The sequence below is a fragment of the Dryobates pubescens genome, chromosome 31 (assembly GCF_014839835.1).
Source record: "Dryobates pubescens isolate bDryPub1 chromosome 31, bDryPub1.pri, whole genome shotgun sequence".
Lineage (NCBI taxonomy): Eukaryota > Metazoa > Chordata > Aves > Piciformes > Picidae > Dryobates > Dryobates pubescens.
Genome location: NC_071642.1, coordinates 3,849,281 through 3,867,941, shown reverse-complemented (window position 1 = coordinate 3,867,941; position 18,661 = coordinate 3,849,281). Strand labels below are relative to the sequence as shown.

The following is an 18,661-nucleotide window of genomic DNA, read 5'->3' as shown; positions in this document are numbered from 1 at the left end:
GTGGTGGAAGCTCCATCCCTGGAGACATTGAAGGTCAGCCTGGCTGTGTCCCTGTGCAGCCTGCTCTGGCTGGAGCTGTCCCTGCTGCCCGCAGGGGGCTTGGCCAAGCTGCCCTTGGAGGCTCCCTTCCAACCCAATGCAATCTGTGACTCTGTGCCATACAAGTTTATCCCACAATATCCATAACTACTCCACATGCCTGTGCTTCCCTGCAGCTAGCTGTAACCTCAGAGGGCTTTGTTCAACCCAAAATGCAAACATAAAAGGCTGCAGGTTCCCCAGACCTGCCCAGCTCACAGTTTGATGCTCACAGTTCCCTTCTCCTATCTGCTCCTTCGCTTGCAGGGTGAAAAGGGCTCCAGCTGGCCCTGCCTGCTCCCCAAACAAGCTAAGAGATCCTGCTGGATCCTGCCAAGCCCTAATCCACCCAAAGCCCTCTAATCTCTCTCCTGACACTGAACCCTGCCTCTTGGCCCTGCTTAGGCAGGGCAAGCCCTAAGGGATTCCTCCATCAACTTCACCCTCACGAACAGCAGAGCTGCAGGAATGGGGCAGGAAGGGGAAAGGATGAAGGAAAGCAACAGTAACAGCAGGGTCAGGAGAAAGACAGGCTTCTTCCCAGGAGAAAGACAGGCTTCTTCCCAGGAGAAAGACAGGCTTCTTCCCAGAATCCAAGGCTTATCCCTGCCACAGCTGCTTTAGGCTTCCACCTTTCCCCACGGATGGAAGCCCAAAGCCAGTTCTGCCTGTCCAAGCAACAGGGCAGGACGTGCTGCTCAGCTCCAGACAGCAGAGTGGGGAGAGGATAGAGCAGCCCAAGGAACCAAACTCTACTTACCCATGAGCCTGAAAAACTGGAAACCTCTTTTCTGGGACACTGTCCAGCATCTCCTGCATCCCACACACGCAGTACTCCATCACCATATACGTGAAGGCCGAGTTAAGGCAGCTTCAGGCTTCGACACGCCTCAGGCAAACGCTGCCTGAGGGCTGCAGCCCCACTCCAGCGCAACTGGGAGCTGCCCCCAGGCAGTGCTGGGAGCCACACACTGGAGAGGCAGAATCCAAGCTGTGCTGCACCTCCCCAGGCAGCCACCTTCCTCCAGCTGACAGGAGGAGGCACAGAAGCCACCAGGAAGTTCTTCTGCTTGCTGCCCAGCTGTGATCAGACCTGTGACGGGATGGGCACTCCAGAAGCTGGAGAGGTCACAAGAGTGACAGAAATGGGACAATAAATACCCTGAGGTGCCTACAGAAAGGCAGGAGAGCTCCAGCAGGAGAGCTGCAGGCTGAGTTCTGCCACTGCCCTGCACTGGACATGGCAGTGAGCTCCAGCACCTTCCCCAGGCTGGTGACTCCTCATCTCCTGTTGCACAGTGCCAGGGCTGTAGGTGCTGCCCAGCCCCCAGTGGCAGGGTGGCATCTCAGCAGCAGGAGGGAAGTTCCCTAGAGACCTGGGAAGCCTTTTTGCTCTGCATAGATTAAAAAAGATAGCAGAGAGGGCCAGGAACTGGTGGCACTTCCCAGGACTGGTTCCCTTGCAGCACAGCCTCAGTTTTCCTCTCCTTAAGCTTTAATCAAACGATGGGTACTACACCAAGTGCCTAAAGCAAGGATTGCCTCAGGTCTCCTCCTCTCCTGCAGCTCTGAAAGGCAGAGTGTGCTGAGAGGAGCCCGGAGGAGCAGACCCTGAGACATCTGCTGGCTTTGCCAAGGGAGTGCACCCTCCAGATGAGGAGCAGAGCATGGTGGCAGCCAGCTCATGGTGGCAGCCAGCCCCTGCTTGCCCAGCCCCTGCTCAGCTCACTCTAATCATGGCTGGCAGATGCCTTCTTAACCTAAGCCTGAAATAAGTTGCTTGTGTCCCAGGACCACCTTAACTCTTGAGGCAGGAGAGGCTCAAGAGCTGATCTGTGCTTTCCAGTGAGGCCTGTGCTAAAGGCTGGGGCTGCCCCTTTTGCAGCACATTCAGTCCAGGAGCAGCTCATGGTGGGAACTCATCCAACCCCTGCAATGTTCCCCCCCACAGGAGCTGCTCTTCAAAGGGGCACCCAAGCACCCTGGGACTCCATGATGGGCATGATGCCACCCAGCAGGAAAAGGACTGGCAGGAAGAGCTTCCAAAAGTCATTCCTAAGACTTCTTAGTCTGGAAAGAAAATCTGTGAACTGCTTCTGAGTGATGTGGAAGCCACTGGCTCTTCCCCCTTCATGTTACACAGAATAGATTGGCTTGGAAGGGACCTTAAAGCTCATCCAGTTCCAACCCCCTGCCATGGGCAGCAGGGACACCTCCCACCAGCCCAGGTTGCTCAGGGCCTCATCCAGCCTCCAGGGAGGGCACATCCACAGCCTCCCTGGGCAACCTGTGTCAGTGTCTCCCCACCCTCACTGCCAAGAATGTCTTCCTCCTCTCCAGTCTCAATCTCCCCTCTCCCAGCTTCAATCCACAGGAGCACCCAGAAACAAACCTTCTAAGAGTGTAAAAACAGAGAAAGATCAAAAGAGTGAAGCCAACCTGGCAAGGGGGAAGGACTGAAAACCACTTTGCTTTTATCAGCCACTGCCAATCAGAAAGCAAAGCAAGGAAGATCAGAGGGGCTGGAGCACCTCTGCTACAGGGAGAGGCTGAGGGAGCTGGGGGTGTTCAGCCTGGAGAGGAGAAGGCTCCAGAGAGACCTCAGAGCAGCCTGCCAGGACCTGAAGGGGGATACAAGAAGGCTGCAAAGGGACTGTACCCAAAAGCCTGCAGGGACAGGACCAGGGCCAATGGTTTGAAATTGGAATGGAATGGAACAGAACAGATTTAGACTGGATGTGAGGAACAAGTTCTGCACCAGGAGGGTGATGGAACACTGCAGCAGGTTGCCCAGGGAGGTGGTTGGGGCTCCAACCCTGGAGATATTCAAGGTGAGGCTCAACAGGGCTCTGAGCAACCTGATCTAGTGGAGGACGTCCCTGCTGACTGCAGGGGGGTTGGACTGGATGACCTCTGGAGGTCCCTTCCAACCCATTCTACGATTCTATGATCCCTCCTGGCTGCTTCTGCACCACCACCGTGAGCTGTCATCTCCCGGTACCGACACATGAGGTCTCTCTCGGGCTCCTTTTCCCCCCCACACTTGAGCAGCTCAGCTGCTTCCAACAGCCACTAATTGAAATGCAGTCCCTGGGGCCAGGGAAGGCTGCAGAACAGGAGCAAGAAGTTGTTCTGCCTTTTGTGTGCTAACGATTTGGTGGCAGAGTGCTTGGGCTAATTAAAGCACACAATGAAGTTAGGCACTTTCTGAAGGGCTGCAGTTGGAAGGCAGCGTTTAGAAGCCACTGTCAAAAAGAAAAGCAACCTTTTATACCATGACCTAACTGCTGGAGAGGGGCCAGAGGAGACCACCAAGATGATCAGAGGGCTGGAGAACCTCCCCTGCGGGACGTGGACCTGATGCAGCAGGTCCAGAGGAGGCTAGGACAATGATCAAGGACAGGCTGAGAGAGTTGGGGCTGTGCAGCCTGGAGAAGAGAGGGCTCCAGGAAGACCTCAGAGCAGCTTCCAGTACCTGAAGGAGGCTACAGGAGAGCTGGGAAAGGACTTCTGACAAGGGCTGGGAGTGACAGGACGAGGGACAATGGCTTTAAGCTGGGAGAGGGGAGATTGAGACTGGGGATGAGGAAGAAATTGTTGCCAGTGAGGGTGGGGAGAGCCTGGCACAGGCTGCCCAGGGAGGCTGTGGCTGCCTCCTGCCTGGGGGTGTTCAAGTCCAGGCTGGATAAGGCCCTGAGCAAGCTGGGCTGGTGGGAGGTGTCCCTGCCCATGGCAGGGGGGTTGGAACTGGCTGACCTTTGGAAGTCCCTTCCACCTCGAGCCACTCTATGAACTCTCTGGGGTGTGTTTATCACAGCAGGGAAAGCAATTTTAAGCTGTCTTAAAAGCAGCACTCTGATGATTCAGCAGTGGGGCAGAGAACCAGAGGAGCTCAGAGCTTCAAAGAGGCAGGTGAGCAAAGGATATATCTTCTGCTTCTCCTCGTTGTACAACACATCCACCAGCTGGATCACGTTCTTGTGCCGCAGCCGTCGCAGGAGCTGAATTTCCCTGCAGGGAAACAAAAGGAACAGAGCTCAGGAGGGGTGGTCAGGAGGGGTGGTCAGCAGCCTCCAGCTCCCTGCTGTGCAACAAAAACGAATGCTTTGGAAATCCAGAGGGATCTTGAAGGTGCTTTGAGTCGTGTTAGGCAGAGAACGGGAGGGGTTGGAAGGGACTTGGGAGAGAGCATCCAGTCCAACCCCACCGCCAGAGCAGCATCCCCCAGGGCAGGGCACACAGGAACACATCCAGGTGGGGCTTGAAAGGCTCCAGAGGAGACTCCACAACCTCTCTGGGCAGCCTGCTCCAGGCCTCCAGCACCCTCACACCAAAGAAATTTCTCCTCATAATGAGGTGGAGACTCCTGTGTCCCAGCTCATGCCCATTGCTCCTTGTCCTGGCACAGGGCACCAACAAACAGAGGCTGGAAGCTTCACCCTGCCACCCACCCCTCAGATAGTGATAGACTTTGATCAGATCCCCTCTCAGCCTTCTCCAGGCCAACCAGCCCCAGGTCTCTCAGTCTTTCTTCACAGCAGAGATGCTCCAGGCCCTTCACCATCCTTGTAGCCTCCATTGGGACTCTCTCCAGCTGATCTCTGACTTTTGACAAGGGCTTGGAGTGAAAGGATGAGGGGCACCAAACCATGGTCCCCAGTGCTATGGCCACAGGTTTCTGGAACACCTCCAGGGATGGGAACTCCACCACCTCCCTGGGCAGCCTGTGCCAACCCCTGGCCACTCTTGAAGCAAACAAACTGGTCCTCATCTCCAAACCTAAGCCTCCCCTGGCACAATTCCAGGCCACTGCCTCTATCACCTGAGCCCTGGGAGAAGAGACCAACCCTGGAACCAAAACACCACCCTGCCACTGCCAGGGCCAAACACCAAGAGCAGGTGAGGGCTGGCTCACAGATGCAGCTTTAGCAGCTCTCCTCCAGGGAAAGCTTCTGCAGCTGCGCTGGGCTCTGAGGGAGGCTCTGTGCTGAGCTCTGAAGGAAGCTCTGCCCCGGGTGAGCTTTAAGGGAGGCTCTGCCCTGCCCCGGGTGGGCTCTGAGGGAGGCTCTGCCCTGCTCTGCCCCGGGTGGGCTCTGTGCTGAGCTCTGAGGGCAGCTTTGCCCCGTACAGGCTCTGAGGGCGGCTTTGCGCTGGGCGGGCTCTGAGGGAGGCTCTGCCCTGCCCCGGGCGGGCTCTGTGCTGAGCTCTGAGGGAGGCTCTGCCCTGCCCCAGGCGGGCTCTGTGCTGGGCTCTGAGGGAGGCTTTGCCCCGGGCGGGCTCTGAGGGGGGGCTCTGCTCTGCCCCGTACAGGCTCTGAGGGAGGCTCTGCCCTGCCCCGGGCGGGCTCTGAGGGAGGCTCTGCCCTGCCCCGGGCGGGCTCTGAGGGAGGCTCTGCCCTGCCCCGGGCGGGCTCTGAGGGAGGCTCTGCCCTGCCCCGGGCAGGCTCTGAGGGAGGCTCTGCTCTGCCCCGGGCAGGCTCTGAGGGAGGCTCTGCCCTGCCCCGGGCGGGCTCTGAGGGAGGCTCTGCCCTGCCCCAGGCGGGCTCTGTGCTGAGCTCTGAGGGAGGCTCTGCCCTGCCCCGGGCGGGCTCCGCACTGAGCTCTGAGGGAGGCTCTGCCCTGCCCCGGGCGGGCTCTGAGGGAGGCTCTGAGGGAGGCTCTGCCCTGCCCTGGGCGGGCTCTGCGCTGGGCTCTGAGGGAGGCTCTGCCCTGCCCCGGGCGGGCTCTGTGCTGGGCTCTGAGGGAGGCTCTGCCCTGCCCCGGGCGGGCTCTGTGCTGGGCTCTGAGGGAGGCTCTGCCCTGCCCCGGGCGGGCTCTGCGCTGAGCTCTGAGGGAGGCTCTGCCCTGCCCCGGGCGGGCTCTGTGCTGGGCTCTGAGGGAGGCTCTGCCCTGCCCCGGGCGGGCTCTGTGCTGAGCTCTGAGGGAGGCTCTGCCCTGCCCCGGGCGGGCTCTGCGCTGAGCTCTGAGGGAGGCTCTGCCCTGCCCCGGGCGGGCTCTGTGCTGGGCTCTGAGGGAGGCTCTGCCCTGCCCCGGGCGGGCTCTGTGCTGAGCTCTGAGGGAGGCTCTGCCCTGCCCCGGGCGGGCTCTGTGCTGGGCTCTGAGGGAGGCTCTGCCCTGCCCCGGGCGGGCTCTGTGCTGGGCTCTGAGGGAGGCTCTGCCCTGCCCCGGGCGGGCTCTGCGCTGAGCTCTGAGGGAGGCTCTGCCCTGCCCCGGGCGGGCTCTGCGTTGGGCTCTGAGGGAGGCTCTGCCCTGCCCCGGGCGGGCTCTGAGGGAGGCTCTGCCCTGCCCCGGGCGGGCTCTGTGCTGAGCTCTGAGGGAGGCTCTGCCCTGCCCCGGGCGGGCTCTGAGGGAGGCTCTGAGGGAGGCTCTGCCCTGCCCTGGGCGGGCTCTGCGCTGGGCTCTGAGGGAGGCTCTGCCCTGCTCTGCCCCGGGCGGGCTCTGTGCTGGGCTCTGAGGGAGGCTCTGCCCTGCCCCGGGCGGGCTCTGTGCTGAGCTCTGAGGGAGGCTCTGCCCTGCCCCGGGCGGGCTCTGTGCTGAGCTCTGAGGGAGGCTCTGCCCTGCCCCGGGCGGGCTCTGAGGGAGGCTCTGCCCTGCCCCGGGCGGGCTCTGTGCTGGGCTCTGAGGGAGGCTCTGCCCTGCCCCGGGCGGGCTCTGTGCTGGGCTCTGAGGGAGGCTCTGCCCTGCCCCGGGCAGGCTCTGAGGGAGCTGTGCTCGCTGTCACTCCCTCGTTGAAGCCCCGAAGCTCTCTGTTGGTGTTTATCTCTGTATCTAGGGCAGCCACTTCCCAGTCAAACCTTTTATGGTTGCACTTTGTGCTTCCTTGCACTCAAGTGTCATCTGCAGTTACAAGAGCAGAAATAAACTGGCCCTGGGCTTCTGCCTCCACGCTCGAGGCTGTGTTTGCCATCAGCATCATGACCGGGATGAACTCCCCCCCTCTCCACCCCCTCCCCAGATGCCAACAGCAGCTCCTGGGCTGGCACAGGTAGGCACTGCCTGGTGCCACCCGTGGCAGAGGGGTTCCCAGAGTATACCTGGTTGGAAGAGACCTTGAAGACCATCTAAGGTCAACCTCTGACCCAGCACCACAAGGTCAACACTAAACTGTGGCACAGAACCATAGAAGGGGTTGGAAGGGACCTCCAAAGGGGATTTAGTTCCCAGCCCCTGCAGGGACATCCTCCACTAGATCAGAGCCTTGTTGAGCCGGACCTTGAACACCTCCAAGGACTGGGGCTCAACTCCCTCCCTGGGCAACCTTTCACACCACCCTCCTGCTGCAGAACTTGTTCCCAACATCCCATCTAAATCTCCTCCACTTTCAAACCATTGCCCCTGGTCCTGACCCTCCCAGCCCTTGTCACAAGTCCCTCCCCAGCTCTCCTGGAGCCCCTTCAGGTCCTGGAAGGCTGCTCTGAGGTCCCCCTGGAGCCTTCTCCAGGCTCAACAGGCTGCCCTTATAGGAGAGGTGCTCCAGCCCTTAATCATTGCCCTGGCCTCCTCTGGACCTGCTCCATCAGGTCCATGTCCTTCCTGTGCTGAGGGCTCCAGAGCTGGGTACAGTGCTCCAGGGGAGGCCTCACCAGAACAGAGCAGTCCCTAAGCACCAGGTCCACACCTCCCCAGCCCATTCCAGCACACAGATCAACCCCGAAATACCACTTCTCCCAACCTTCAGTCCTGACTTCACTTGACTGAGCAGTTCTGAGACCTGAATTGAGTCCTCTGCTCGTGGAGAATCATTGTCAGGAGGGTGGCACCAGGCTCTGTTCAGTGGTGCCCAGTGCCAGGACAAGTGGGCACAAACTTGCCCATCATCAGAAGCTGCATCTGAACATGAGGAGGAACTTCTGTGACTGAAGGCTGCTGGAGCCCTGGAGCAGGCTGCCCAGAGAGGTGGTGGAGTCTCCATCTCTGGAGACACTGAAAACCCACCTGGATGTGTTCTTGGGTGACCCAGGAGCCCCTTCCAACCTCCACCATTCTGTGGTTCTCCACTGCAGCAGGGAGAGCTCTTCCTTGGCTGTGAGAACTGCCCCTTCTCTGTCCTCTACCAGCTGGTTTCATCTCTGTCTCTTGGGGTTTCACACTGTGCCCCAAACCACATTTTAGCATATTCTGAATTAAACTCAGCCTGTGAAATCCCCCTGGGTGCTGGCTGGGATGGGGAGGAACAGGAGGATCAGGACAGTCAGGTCAGGGTGGTTCTGTTGGTGTCTGAAGCACAGAAACTGCTCTTTGCTTCTGGCCTTGTGCTCAACTCTTCTCCTCTCACCACTTGGAAGCAGCCTGCTCACATTTCAACACTTTGGATTCCTGGAAGCAGCACTGCAAGGAATTCAGAGCACAGCTTTGGAAGAGCCTCTGCCCAAACCCATGACACAGGCAGCTCAAAGCCACTCACTGCTTGCCTGCACAATTAGCCAGCCCCTGCTAACGAGCTGTGGCCAGCACAAAAGCTTGGGGAGGCATCTGGACCGAGCTTGGCTCCTTCTGAAGGCTCAGGGGATGCAGGAATTCAAGCAGGGCTAAGAAGATTTCGAGGGGCCCTGAGAACTTCCTGCAGGGACTCTTCCTTTATGATAGATTTAGTCCTCCAGGATAGATTTACTCCTCTAGGCTCTTAGACAGTTAGGGACTTGAGCTCAGAAGTCTTCTCCAGCCTAAATAATTCTGTCCTTTGATCAGATATCCCTCTGGGAGAAAGACTTGGATTTCTTATTACTATCAGGAAAAACTTCTTCCCAGCAAGGGCTCTCAGGCACTGGAACAGGCTGCCCAGGGAGGTGGTGGAGTCCCCATCCCAGGAGGGGTTTCAAAGCAGTGTGGATGTGGTGCTGAGGGCTGTGGTTTAGTGGTGGGGGCTCAGCAGCAGTGGAGGGGATTGTGAGCTCTGGGTGAGAGGCTGGACTGGAAGATCTGGAGTTGTTCAGCCTGGACTCTGGGGAGGAGCTTAGAGCTGCCTTCCAGTACCTGAAGGGGTCCTCCAGGAAGGCTGCAGAGGGACTTTTCATGAGGGAGACAGGACAAGGGAGAAATGGTTTGAAGCTGAGGCAGAGCAGGGTGAGAATGGAGCTTGGGAAAAACAATTTCAGGAAGAGGGTGGTGAGCCCCTGGAGCAGGCTGCCCAGGGAAGCTGTGGATGCCCCCTCCATGAGGGTGTTGAAGGCCAGGTTGGATGAAGCCTGGGGCAAGCCAGTCCAGCTGAGAGGTGCCCCTGCCCAGCTGAGAGGTGCCCCTGCCCAGCTGAGAGGTGCCCCTGCTCATGGCAGGGGGGGTTGGAGCAGACGATCTCTGAGGTCCCTTCCAACCTAAGCCATTCTAGGATGATGATGATGATCTCAAAGGTGTCTTCCAACCTCAACAGCTCTGTGATTTCCCAGGTATGGTTTAGAGCCCCAGTTTCAGCAGCTGAGCAGACAGACCCAGGCCCAGGCCGAGCTCTGGGTGCTGAGCTGGCAGCAGGCTCTGCGACGTGGCCGCTCTAATTATAGCGAGGAGCAAAAGGCTGGAGGGGATTAAATTAGCATCCAAACTGCAGCCAGCATTAGGGCAGCTCTAAGAAGTTCTGCATAATGAAGGGAGACAGGGCTGAGTGCTCAGACCCAGCTGGCCAGGGACAGAGCTGTCTTAAGCAAGTCAGCTCTGCTGTGAAGGCAAGGAGAGGCTCGGATATTTGGGCTGCAGCCCAAGTCCTGCTGCCTGCAGCTCCAGCTCTGGAGCACAGACACTGAAGTCCCTGCACCTCTGGCAGACTGATCATCTGTTCATGTTCACAGGATCATCAAATGGCTTGGGCTGGAAGGGACCTCCAAGCTGATGCAGTTCCCAATCCCCTGCCATGGGCAGGGACACCTCCCACCAGCGCAGGCTGCTCAAGGCCTCATCCAGCCTGGCCTTGGACACCCCCAGGGAGGGCACATCCACAGCCTCCCTGGGCAGCCAGTGCCAGGCTCTCCCCACCCTCACTGCACAGAATTTCTTCCTCATCTCCACTCTCACTCTCTCCTCTCCCAGCTCAAAGCCATTGTCCCTCATCCTGGCACTCCCAGCCCTTGTCACCAGTCCCTCCCCAGCTCCCCTGGAGCCCCTTCAGGTCCTGGCAGGCTGCTCTGAGGTCTCTCTGGGAGCCTTCTCTTCTCCAGGCTGCACAGCCCCAACTCTCTCAGCCTATCCTATCAGGATTTAGGGTTTTTTGCCCCTCCCCTGCTCCAAGAAGGACTCTGTGAAGCAATGTGAAATGCCAGAGCAGTGCAGCCACCTCTGGGGCAGAGGCCAAGCAGCCCATTTCCCAGAGGCAAGATTAGTCCTATTTTTAGCTGCTCTTGCCTTCTAGAGAGACCAAGGAGCAGGGACAGGCAGCCCCACAGCCACCTCCCATTCCATTTGGGTTTGCAGACTCCAAGCAAGCAAACACAGGTGCTCTGCAACTCAGGAGGTACCAAAGTGTTCTTTCCCCTCCCTCCCCTCCATATTAGCCACAAAAAAGCCACTCCAGCCCAGCACTTTCTTTGCCATTTTCTGCACCACTGCCTTGTGCAGGACAGAGGTTGCCACATCTTGTGGTGGCAGGAGGAGGGGCAAAGAATCCCTTCCTCATCTCCAGTCTCAGTCTCCCCACTCCCAGCTCAAAGCCATTGTCCCTCAGCCTGTCCCTCCCAGCCCTTGTCACAAGTCCCTCCCCAGCTCTCCTGGAGCCCCTTCAGGTTCTGTAAGGTGCTCTGAGGTCTCCCCAGAGCTTTCCCTTCTCTCCTCCAAGCTGAATTGTCTCCACATCGTCCCTCCAGGGCAGGTGTTCCATCACAAACTGGTTTGCAGCAGGTCTGCAGGGCTTTCCCTCACCCACTCTGCTCTTTCAGCACACAACCCTGGCCCATCTGAAGCTCTCCACATGCAGCATGAGGGACTGGGGGACCAGGCAAGAGGAAGTGGCACAGCTCCATCCCAGCACTGGTGGCACAGCTAAGGGCTACACGATGTGCCCAGAGAAGAGCTCCATATGCCAGTGCTGGCACCTACCTCAGCTTCACCAGCAGCACCCCTGCCAAGTGCTGCAGGGGCACTGAAGAGCCATTCCTCTGGGCTGGCTGCAGCTGAAAGCTGCATCCTGTGTTTGTTCCAGCCTGGGTTTGTAACCTGTGCAGCCAAGCAAGCTGCAGTTACAAGGCAGCGTCCTCAGCACCCCACAGAGCACAATGCTGAAGGTGGAGCTTGGGAAGAGCTTTTGGCTCTTTTATTTCACCCAAAAGAGCTCTCCCCTGGCAAGGGTGCAGCTTGGCCTCTCTGCTGCAGGACCCTCTCCACTCTCTTGAGTGGGGTTCCAGAGAAGCAGCTGAGCAGAGCATGGCAGAGAACCAGAGAATGGTTTGGGCTGGAAGAGCCCTCCAAGATCATCCAGTCCAAGCACCACCCCAACCCCAGCATGGCCACCAAACCATGTTCCCTGCTTCAAGTGAAGCATCTGAGCATACACCTGGCACAGGAGGGGTTGACAGCATCACCTTGATGCCTCCAGTGCTGCCCTACAGCTTTCAAGTTCCAGTATTGACTTCCCCAGCCACCACCCAAAACTATGCTGAGAGCATCACAGGGTCCTCACCACGGTCCCAGAGCCTCCCCATGCCTAGACACAAACATCCCTGGTGCTCACCCACACTTCTTGAGGGGCACCCTGGAGAGGTTAAGAGTTGCAGGTGAGATCTGAGCAGACCCTCTACCACTGAGCCCAACCATCTGAACCCTGGCAGCCCTCACCTCAAGGAGCCAGCCCTGCTCCTCAACTCCTCTGCCTGAGGTGATGGCACAGAGTTCCACCAGCCCCAGGCCTCCCTCCACACCATGCTCCTGGCAGGGACAGCTGATGTCACAAGCCCTGCATCCACCACAGCACAGCTGGCTGGGATCACAGCATCATGGAGAGATCATCTCCTCCAACCCCACTGCCAGGGGCAGGGACACCTCTCAGCTAGGCTCAGCTGCTCAAGGCCTCATCCAGCCTGGCCTTCAACACCCCCAGGCAGGAGGCAGCCACAGCCTCCCTGGGCAGCCTGTGCCAGAGCCTCACCACCCTCACACTGAAGAACTTCTTCCTCAGCTCCACTCTAACCCTGCTCTCCTTCAGCTTCAAACCATTCCCCCTTGGCCTGTCTCTAGACACCCTCATGAGAAGTCCTCTGCAGCCTTCCTGGAGGATCCCCTCAGGTCCTGGCAGGCAGCTCTGAGGTCCCCCTGGACTATTAACTCTTCTCTCCCAAGTTCCCTACTAAACCTCATCACTAAGCCCCACATCCAAACCACCTCCAAACACCTCCAGGGACGGTGACTCAACCTGCAGCTTCCTTCAGCAGGGGCCTGCACCTTTTGAGGTGCAAGACTTGATGTGCAGCTCCAAGGGGCAAGGTGCCCAGGCAGAGGCACATCTGAGGCCTCTGAGGAGTTCTAATGAGCCACATTCTCCAAGCTGAGCAATCACTGAGCCTGCTTAAGTACAGCACAAAGGCACTGGGGATATGCAGAGGGAGGCCCAAACACTTAATTAAAGTCTGAGGCTATTAGCAGACACTTTTATTAACCTTGAGCAGCTCCAGACAAAGCAGCTTCCAAGTTCTCTTTCAGATCTTTGGCAACCCTGCTGCACTCTTTTATTTCCCCCTCCTTTTCCATTAACCAGGAGCAGCAACTAACCAACCCAACCCCCCTCAAGGTCCCTCAGGAGGGACTGAAGAGAAACAAAACTCTGCCCAGATTGATTCAGGATTTGAACTCTTGGGGAGTTGAAAGCCTTCAACCTCCTCACCAGCAGGCACAGATCTCAGTCTTTCAGGGGCAGGATGGGACCATTCTGGGGTCAAGGAGGAGGATTCCATTTTAGCTACCTCTCAAGCATGTTTCAGGCATAACAGCACAGAGTGGGTTGGAAGGGGCCTCCAAAGCTCATCCAGTCCAAGCCCTCTGCAGGCAGCAGGGACATCCTCCCCTAGGTCAGGGTGCTCAGAGCCTTGGCCAGCCTGACCTCGAGTGGGATGGGGCCTCAACTCCCTCCCTGGGCAACCTGCTGCAGTGCTCCAGCAGCCTCATGGTGCAGAACTTGTTCCTCACTTCCAATCCCAATCTGCTCTTCCTCTCATTTCAAACCACTGCCCCTTGTCCTGTCCCTGCAGGCCCTGTCCCCAGAGCTCTGGTACTGCATCAAGAGGCAGGGCTGGGGCAGCACACACAGGATGAGGCCCCAGCTGGAACCATCACAGAATGAGAGGATTGTTTGGGTTGGAGAAGCTCTCTGAGGTCACCAAGTCCAACCATCAACTCAACACCACCACAGCCATTGAGGTCCCCAGGTGCCATGGCCACAGGGCTCTTGCACACCTCCAGGCATGGGGACTCCACCTCCTCCCTGGGCAGCCTGTGCCAAGCTCTGACCACTCTGGCAGCACAGAAATTGTTCCTCATCTCCAACCTAAGCCTCCCCTGGCACAACTTCAGGCCATTTCCTCTCACCCTAGGGAGCAGGGCCCAACCCCCACCTCACTGCAGCCTCCTCTCAGGGAGCTGTAGAGAGCAAGGAGGTCTCCTCTCAGCCTCCTCTTCTCCAGGCTGAACACCCCCAGCTCCCTCAGCTGCTCCTCCCCAGCCCTATTCTCCAGGCCCTTCTCTGGATGCTCTCCATCCCCTCAATGTATTTCTGGAAGGTGCTTCCAGTGCTATAGGAAGAAATTGATGCCCAGAGAGCTGACCACTAGTTAAGGCATGAAGTGGTGACCTTGCAGCAGGGCAAACAAGTGCAGGAGTCTCTTGGCCTTCCCCTGGTGGCAGGGGAAGGATTTTTAACCTCCAAAAGCACCAAGTGTGGATGTTTACAAAGATTAAAGAGCTAATCACAGCCATGTCTCACCTCCTGAGCTGCAGGCAGCCTTGTATGGGTAAGGGCACAGGGAACAGAGGCCTCACTAACACTCAGCACTGCACTTAGGAGCAGCTCTCAAGAAATGGAGCAGAACCTAAACAGAATCAGAGAGTGGTAGAGGCTGGAAGGGACCACTGGGGATCACTGAGTCCAAGCCCCCTGCCAGGGCAGGTTCACCTAGCATCAGAGAGTGACAGGGGCTGGAAGGGACCTGCAGCCACACAGCCCAGACCAGCCTCAGCACCTCTTAGTGCCTCTGTAAGCAGAAGTGGCTCTCCAGGGGTCCCAGAGGACAAATCACAGAGCCACAGAATGGGAGGGGTTGGAAGAGACCTCCAGAGATCATTGAGTCCAACCCCCCCTGGCCAAAGCAGCAGCCCCCAGGGCAGGGCACACAGGAACACATCCAGCTGGGGCTTGGAAGCCTCCAGAAAGAGAGGTTCCACACCCTCCCTGGGCAGCCTGCTCCAGGCCTCCAGCAGCCTCACACCAAAGCAGCTTCTCCTCATGTGGAGGGGAGAGCAGGCTGCAGGGTCCACAGCCCCCCTTTGCTGCTGCTTGATTGGAGCTGAGCAGTTTGCAGGACACAGAGTGCTCCAAGCTGCTCTCACACAGCTACAGCAAGTGACATGTTCAGGGATCCTGGCCAAGCAAGGTGACATTAAACCCAAAAGGTCAGCAGAGGCCTTTCCAGCACTACCTGGAAATCCAGCAAGGGTTTGCTGCCCTCCCAGCCCACAGTGCCCAGGGAAGCCACAGGGCCCTGCTGACGTCCCTCAGCACCACAGCTTTACTCAGGGCACAGACAGCTGCCTGCAGTGGAAGTGACAAAGTGCTCTGATAAGGTCAGAGTGCCATGGTGAAAGGGTAGCACAGAAATCAGAGTCACAGAATGGGCTGGGTTGGAAGGGACCTTCAAGATCATTCAGTTCCAATCCCCCTGCCACGGGCAGGGACACCTCCCAGCAGCCCAGGCTGCTCAAGGCCTCAGCCAGCCTGGCCTTCAACACCTCTAGGCAGAGGGCAGCCACAGCCTCCCTGGGCAGCCTGTGCCAGGCTCTCCCTACCCTCACTCTCAACAATTTCCTCCTCACCTCCAGTCTCACTCTCTTCTCTCCCAGCTCAAAGCCATTGTTCCTCATCCTGGCACTCCCAGCCCTTGTCCAAAGTCCCACCCCAGCTCTCCTGGAGCCCTTCAGGTCCTGGAAGGTTGCTCTGAGGTCTCCCTGGAGCCTTCTCTTTTCCAGTCTGAACAGCCCCAGCTTCCTCAGTCTGGCCCCACAGGGGAGGTTCTCAGCCCTCTGCTCATCTCTGTGGTCTCCTCTAGACCTGCTCCAACAGCTCCAGGTCCTTCTTGCTTTGGGGGCTCCAGAACTCAACAGAGCACTGCAGCTGGGGTCTCACAAGAGCAGAGTTCAGGTAGGAGTAGCCCCTCAAGATCATCAAGTCCAACCATTAACCCAGCTCTCCCCAGTCCCCCACTGAGCCCTGTCCCCAAGCCCCACATCTGCACAGCTTTTAAAGCACCTCCAGGGATGGGGACTCCTCCACCTCCATCCCACATCTTTGCCTCAAAGAGAATGAGGCAAATACAAAGCAAATCCCCACTGGAGCAGCAGATGAAGACCAGGAGGTGACAAACCCAGGAAGCTGAACTGGAGTAACCCCTGCTTTACAAGACACCATCTGCAATCCACCTTGGTGCTGTGGAGCAGGTGGGGCTGAGCCAGAAACCACCACCCCCTCACCCCCCCCCTGCAGTGCTTGCCTGCTCTGCTTTAATAACCAACCCTTAATGACACCAGCCAGACATTCCCAGACTGCTCCAAGCAAGGAGCACAACTCCCAGGGAGTTCACTTCAGGACATGGGACCATAGCTGAGGTTCTGGCAGCAGGAAACCCCTCCAGCCCCTTTGGCACTGGGGGGGGGGGGGGCAGTTTGGAAAGCTTGACTCCAAAGGAGACCCCCAAGGCCCTCCTGCAGCAGCTCTTGCAGGGGGCAAGGGTGGAAAGGGGCACTCAGGCCTCCAGCAGCAAAACAAGGAACAGTTTATTACACATTAACCAAGAGCTGAGCTGACTCTGATCCTGAACCTGAGCCAGGGAAGTTCCAGCACAGCCTCACAGACTGCACTGGGTTGGAAGGGACCCTCAGAGGTCATCTTGGCCAACCCCCCCTGCAGGCAGCAGGGACACCTCTGCTAAGATCTGGTCTGCAGCCCCACATCCAGCCCTGGAGCCCTCAACACAGGAAGGACATGGACCTGATGGAGCAGGTTCAGAGTAGGCCACAAAAAATCATCAGGGGGCTGGAGCACCTCTGCTGCAGGGACAGGCTGAGGGAGCTGGGGGTGTTCAGCCTGGAGAGGAGAAGGCTCCAGGGAGACCTCAGAGCAGCCTTCCAGTACCTGAAGGGGGCTACAAGAAGGCTGCAAAAGGACTGTTCCCAAAGGCCTGCAGGGACAGGACCAGGGGCAATGGTTTGAAATTAAAGAGCTGCAGACTTAGACTGGATGTGAGGAACAAGTTCTGCACCAGGAGGGTGCTGGAACACTGCAACAGGTTGCCCAGGGAGGTGGCTGTGGTCCCATCCCTGGGGATAGTCAAGGTGAGGCTCAACAGGGCTCTGAGCAACCTGATCTAGTGGAGGATGTCCCTGCTGACTGCAGGGGGTTGGACTGGGTGACCTCTGGAGGTCCCTTCCAACCCAACCCATGCTATGATCCCCAGCTAGAGCCCCAGCACTGGGATTTGTCTATTCCACAGCTAAGCCAGGTGGGGGAGGGGCAGAAGGCAAACCTGAAGAGTTCCCTGACAGAAGGTCTGGTACAGGATGTGAAGCATCTCACAGCTGAGCTCAGAAACTCAAACCAAACAGAAACAAGACCCTGGCAGGTCAGCACAGCTAGAGACAGAAGACAAGGCTGCTCTGAACATCTCCCCAGCTTGCCCTCTCACTCCAAGATAAACCCTGGCAACCTGTTTGGCTTGGCTGCAGAAGGCTCCCCCTGCACAGGCAGATAAACAAGGACCTGGTGGGGCTGGCTCCAGCAGCTCAGCCTGCAACACCCAGCTGGCTGCCAGGCCCTGCCAGCACAGCCCTGCCAGCACAGCCCCAGGAGAAGGGAAAGTTTCCTACACCTGGTGCAACACCCAAGCTACTCCATGGCTAATTAGTTAGTTCCTTGTGTCCTAATCAGTGTGCAACTGGCACTGTGAAAGCTTCCCAAGCACAGAGCTTGAGTCACTCCAATAAACACAAAGAAGGCTGACAGCCCTTGTGCCCATTTCACAGCTCTGGAAATCAACTGAAAAGGTCCCCAAGTGCTCCCCCTAAAAGGCTCCAGCCTGCTCCCCCCAAACTCAGCAGGCAAAAATGAAAGCAACAAACAACCCCAACCCCCCCCCCCCACCTTCCTATGCCCATTGGCTGCACAAGGGATCAGGTTCCCATTCCCTGTTCCTTCCAGGAACTGTGATCCCGAGGAGCTGCAGAGTCACAACCCCCCCAGGCCAGGCACACAGCACCACAGGCTGTGGTGACACAAAGTGTGGCCAAAGAATCAGAGCTGCTTGGCTTGGCTTGACTTCACAGCCTACAGCCCTGTGTGAGCAGCTGGAGCAGTTTAGAGCCAAACCTGCTCCCTTTTGGTTGGGTTCATAGAATCATGCAATGGTTTGGGGTGGAAGGGACCTCATGCAGTTCCACCACAGGCAGGGACACTTCCCACCAGCCCAAGGCCTCATCCAACCTGGCCTTCAGCACCTCCAGGCAGGAGGCAGCCACAGCCTCCCTGGGCAGCCTGTGCCAGGCTCTCCCTACCCTCACTCTCAACAATTTCCTCCTCACCTCCAGTCTCACTCTCTCCTCTCCCAGCTCAAAGCCATTGTCACTCCCAGCCCTTGTCACAAGTCCCTCCCCAGCTCTCCCGGAACCCCTTCAGGTACCGGAAGGCTGCTCTGAGGTCTCCCTGGGAGCCTCCTCTTCTCCAGGCTGCACCAACAGCCCCAACTCTCAACACCTAGGCTTCAGGAAGCCCTTTCCCACAGCCACGTTGCCAGTTCGAGTAACACAGAGCCTCGGCAGGAAACCCCTGTCCCGGTTTAACCCTTCAGCCCCCAGCCACTCACTTTTTCACGTTGGCCTCCCCGTTGGGAATCCTGCGCAGCTTCTTCTTCTTCAGGATCTTCACAGCTCTCCTGCAGAGGGTTTCAGAGTCCAACATCTCCTTGACCTTGCCATAAGAGCCCTCTCCCAGCAAGTCTCCCATCAGGTATTTGCCAATGAGCTTGGCCCTCTTCCTGCGGGGCTGGTAGATGACCTCGGTGGAGTCGATGCGGTGGATGAAGGTGTCCATGCCCACAGACATCAGCTCCCCCTCTGCAAACATCCCCAGCTGCTGTGGCTCCTGCAGATCCATCCTGGATGAAGTTCCTTAACCTGTTTGTGGCTTTTTTTGTTGTTGTTTTGTTTTGTTTTGTTTTGTTTGGGGGTTGGTTGGTTTCTTTCTTTCCTTCTCTCTTTCCTCCTTCAAGCTCTCAGAGGTTTAATCCTGTTTGTTAATTTCCAGCACTCCCTTTTACTCCTTCTCGAGAACAAATCGCCAGAAGATTGTACAAACATGAAGAAGAGTTAAAAAAAAACACCACCCCAGAAGCACAACAAAAAAGCCTCCAAAC

At 57.8% G+C, this 18,661-nt stretch overlaps 1 protein-coding gene across 2 annotated transcripts in view; it reads right to left on the bottom strand.

Moving 5' to 3' along the window:
• Window positions 1-18,443, bottom strand: part of STK11 (serine/threonine kinase 11) — a 48,885-nt gene extending 30,442 nt beyond the window's left edge. For both annotated transcript variants that reach the window (XM_054175327.1, XM_054175326.1), the window contains exons 1-3: window positions 18,113-18,443; window positions 4,006-4,089; window positions 839-928 (exon numbers count right to left, since the gene is read on the bottom strand). In XM_054175327.1, the coding sequence (XP_054031302.1) occupies window positions 839-928; window positions 4,006-4,089; window positions 18,113-18,402 (464 nt within the window). In that variant the 5' untranslated portion in view covers window positions 18,403-18,443. The remainder of the gene's footprint in view (window positions 1-838; window positions 929-4,005; window positions 4,090-18,112) is intronic.
• Window positions 18,444-18,661: the final 218 nt, after the last annotated feature.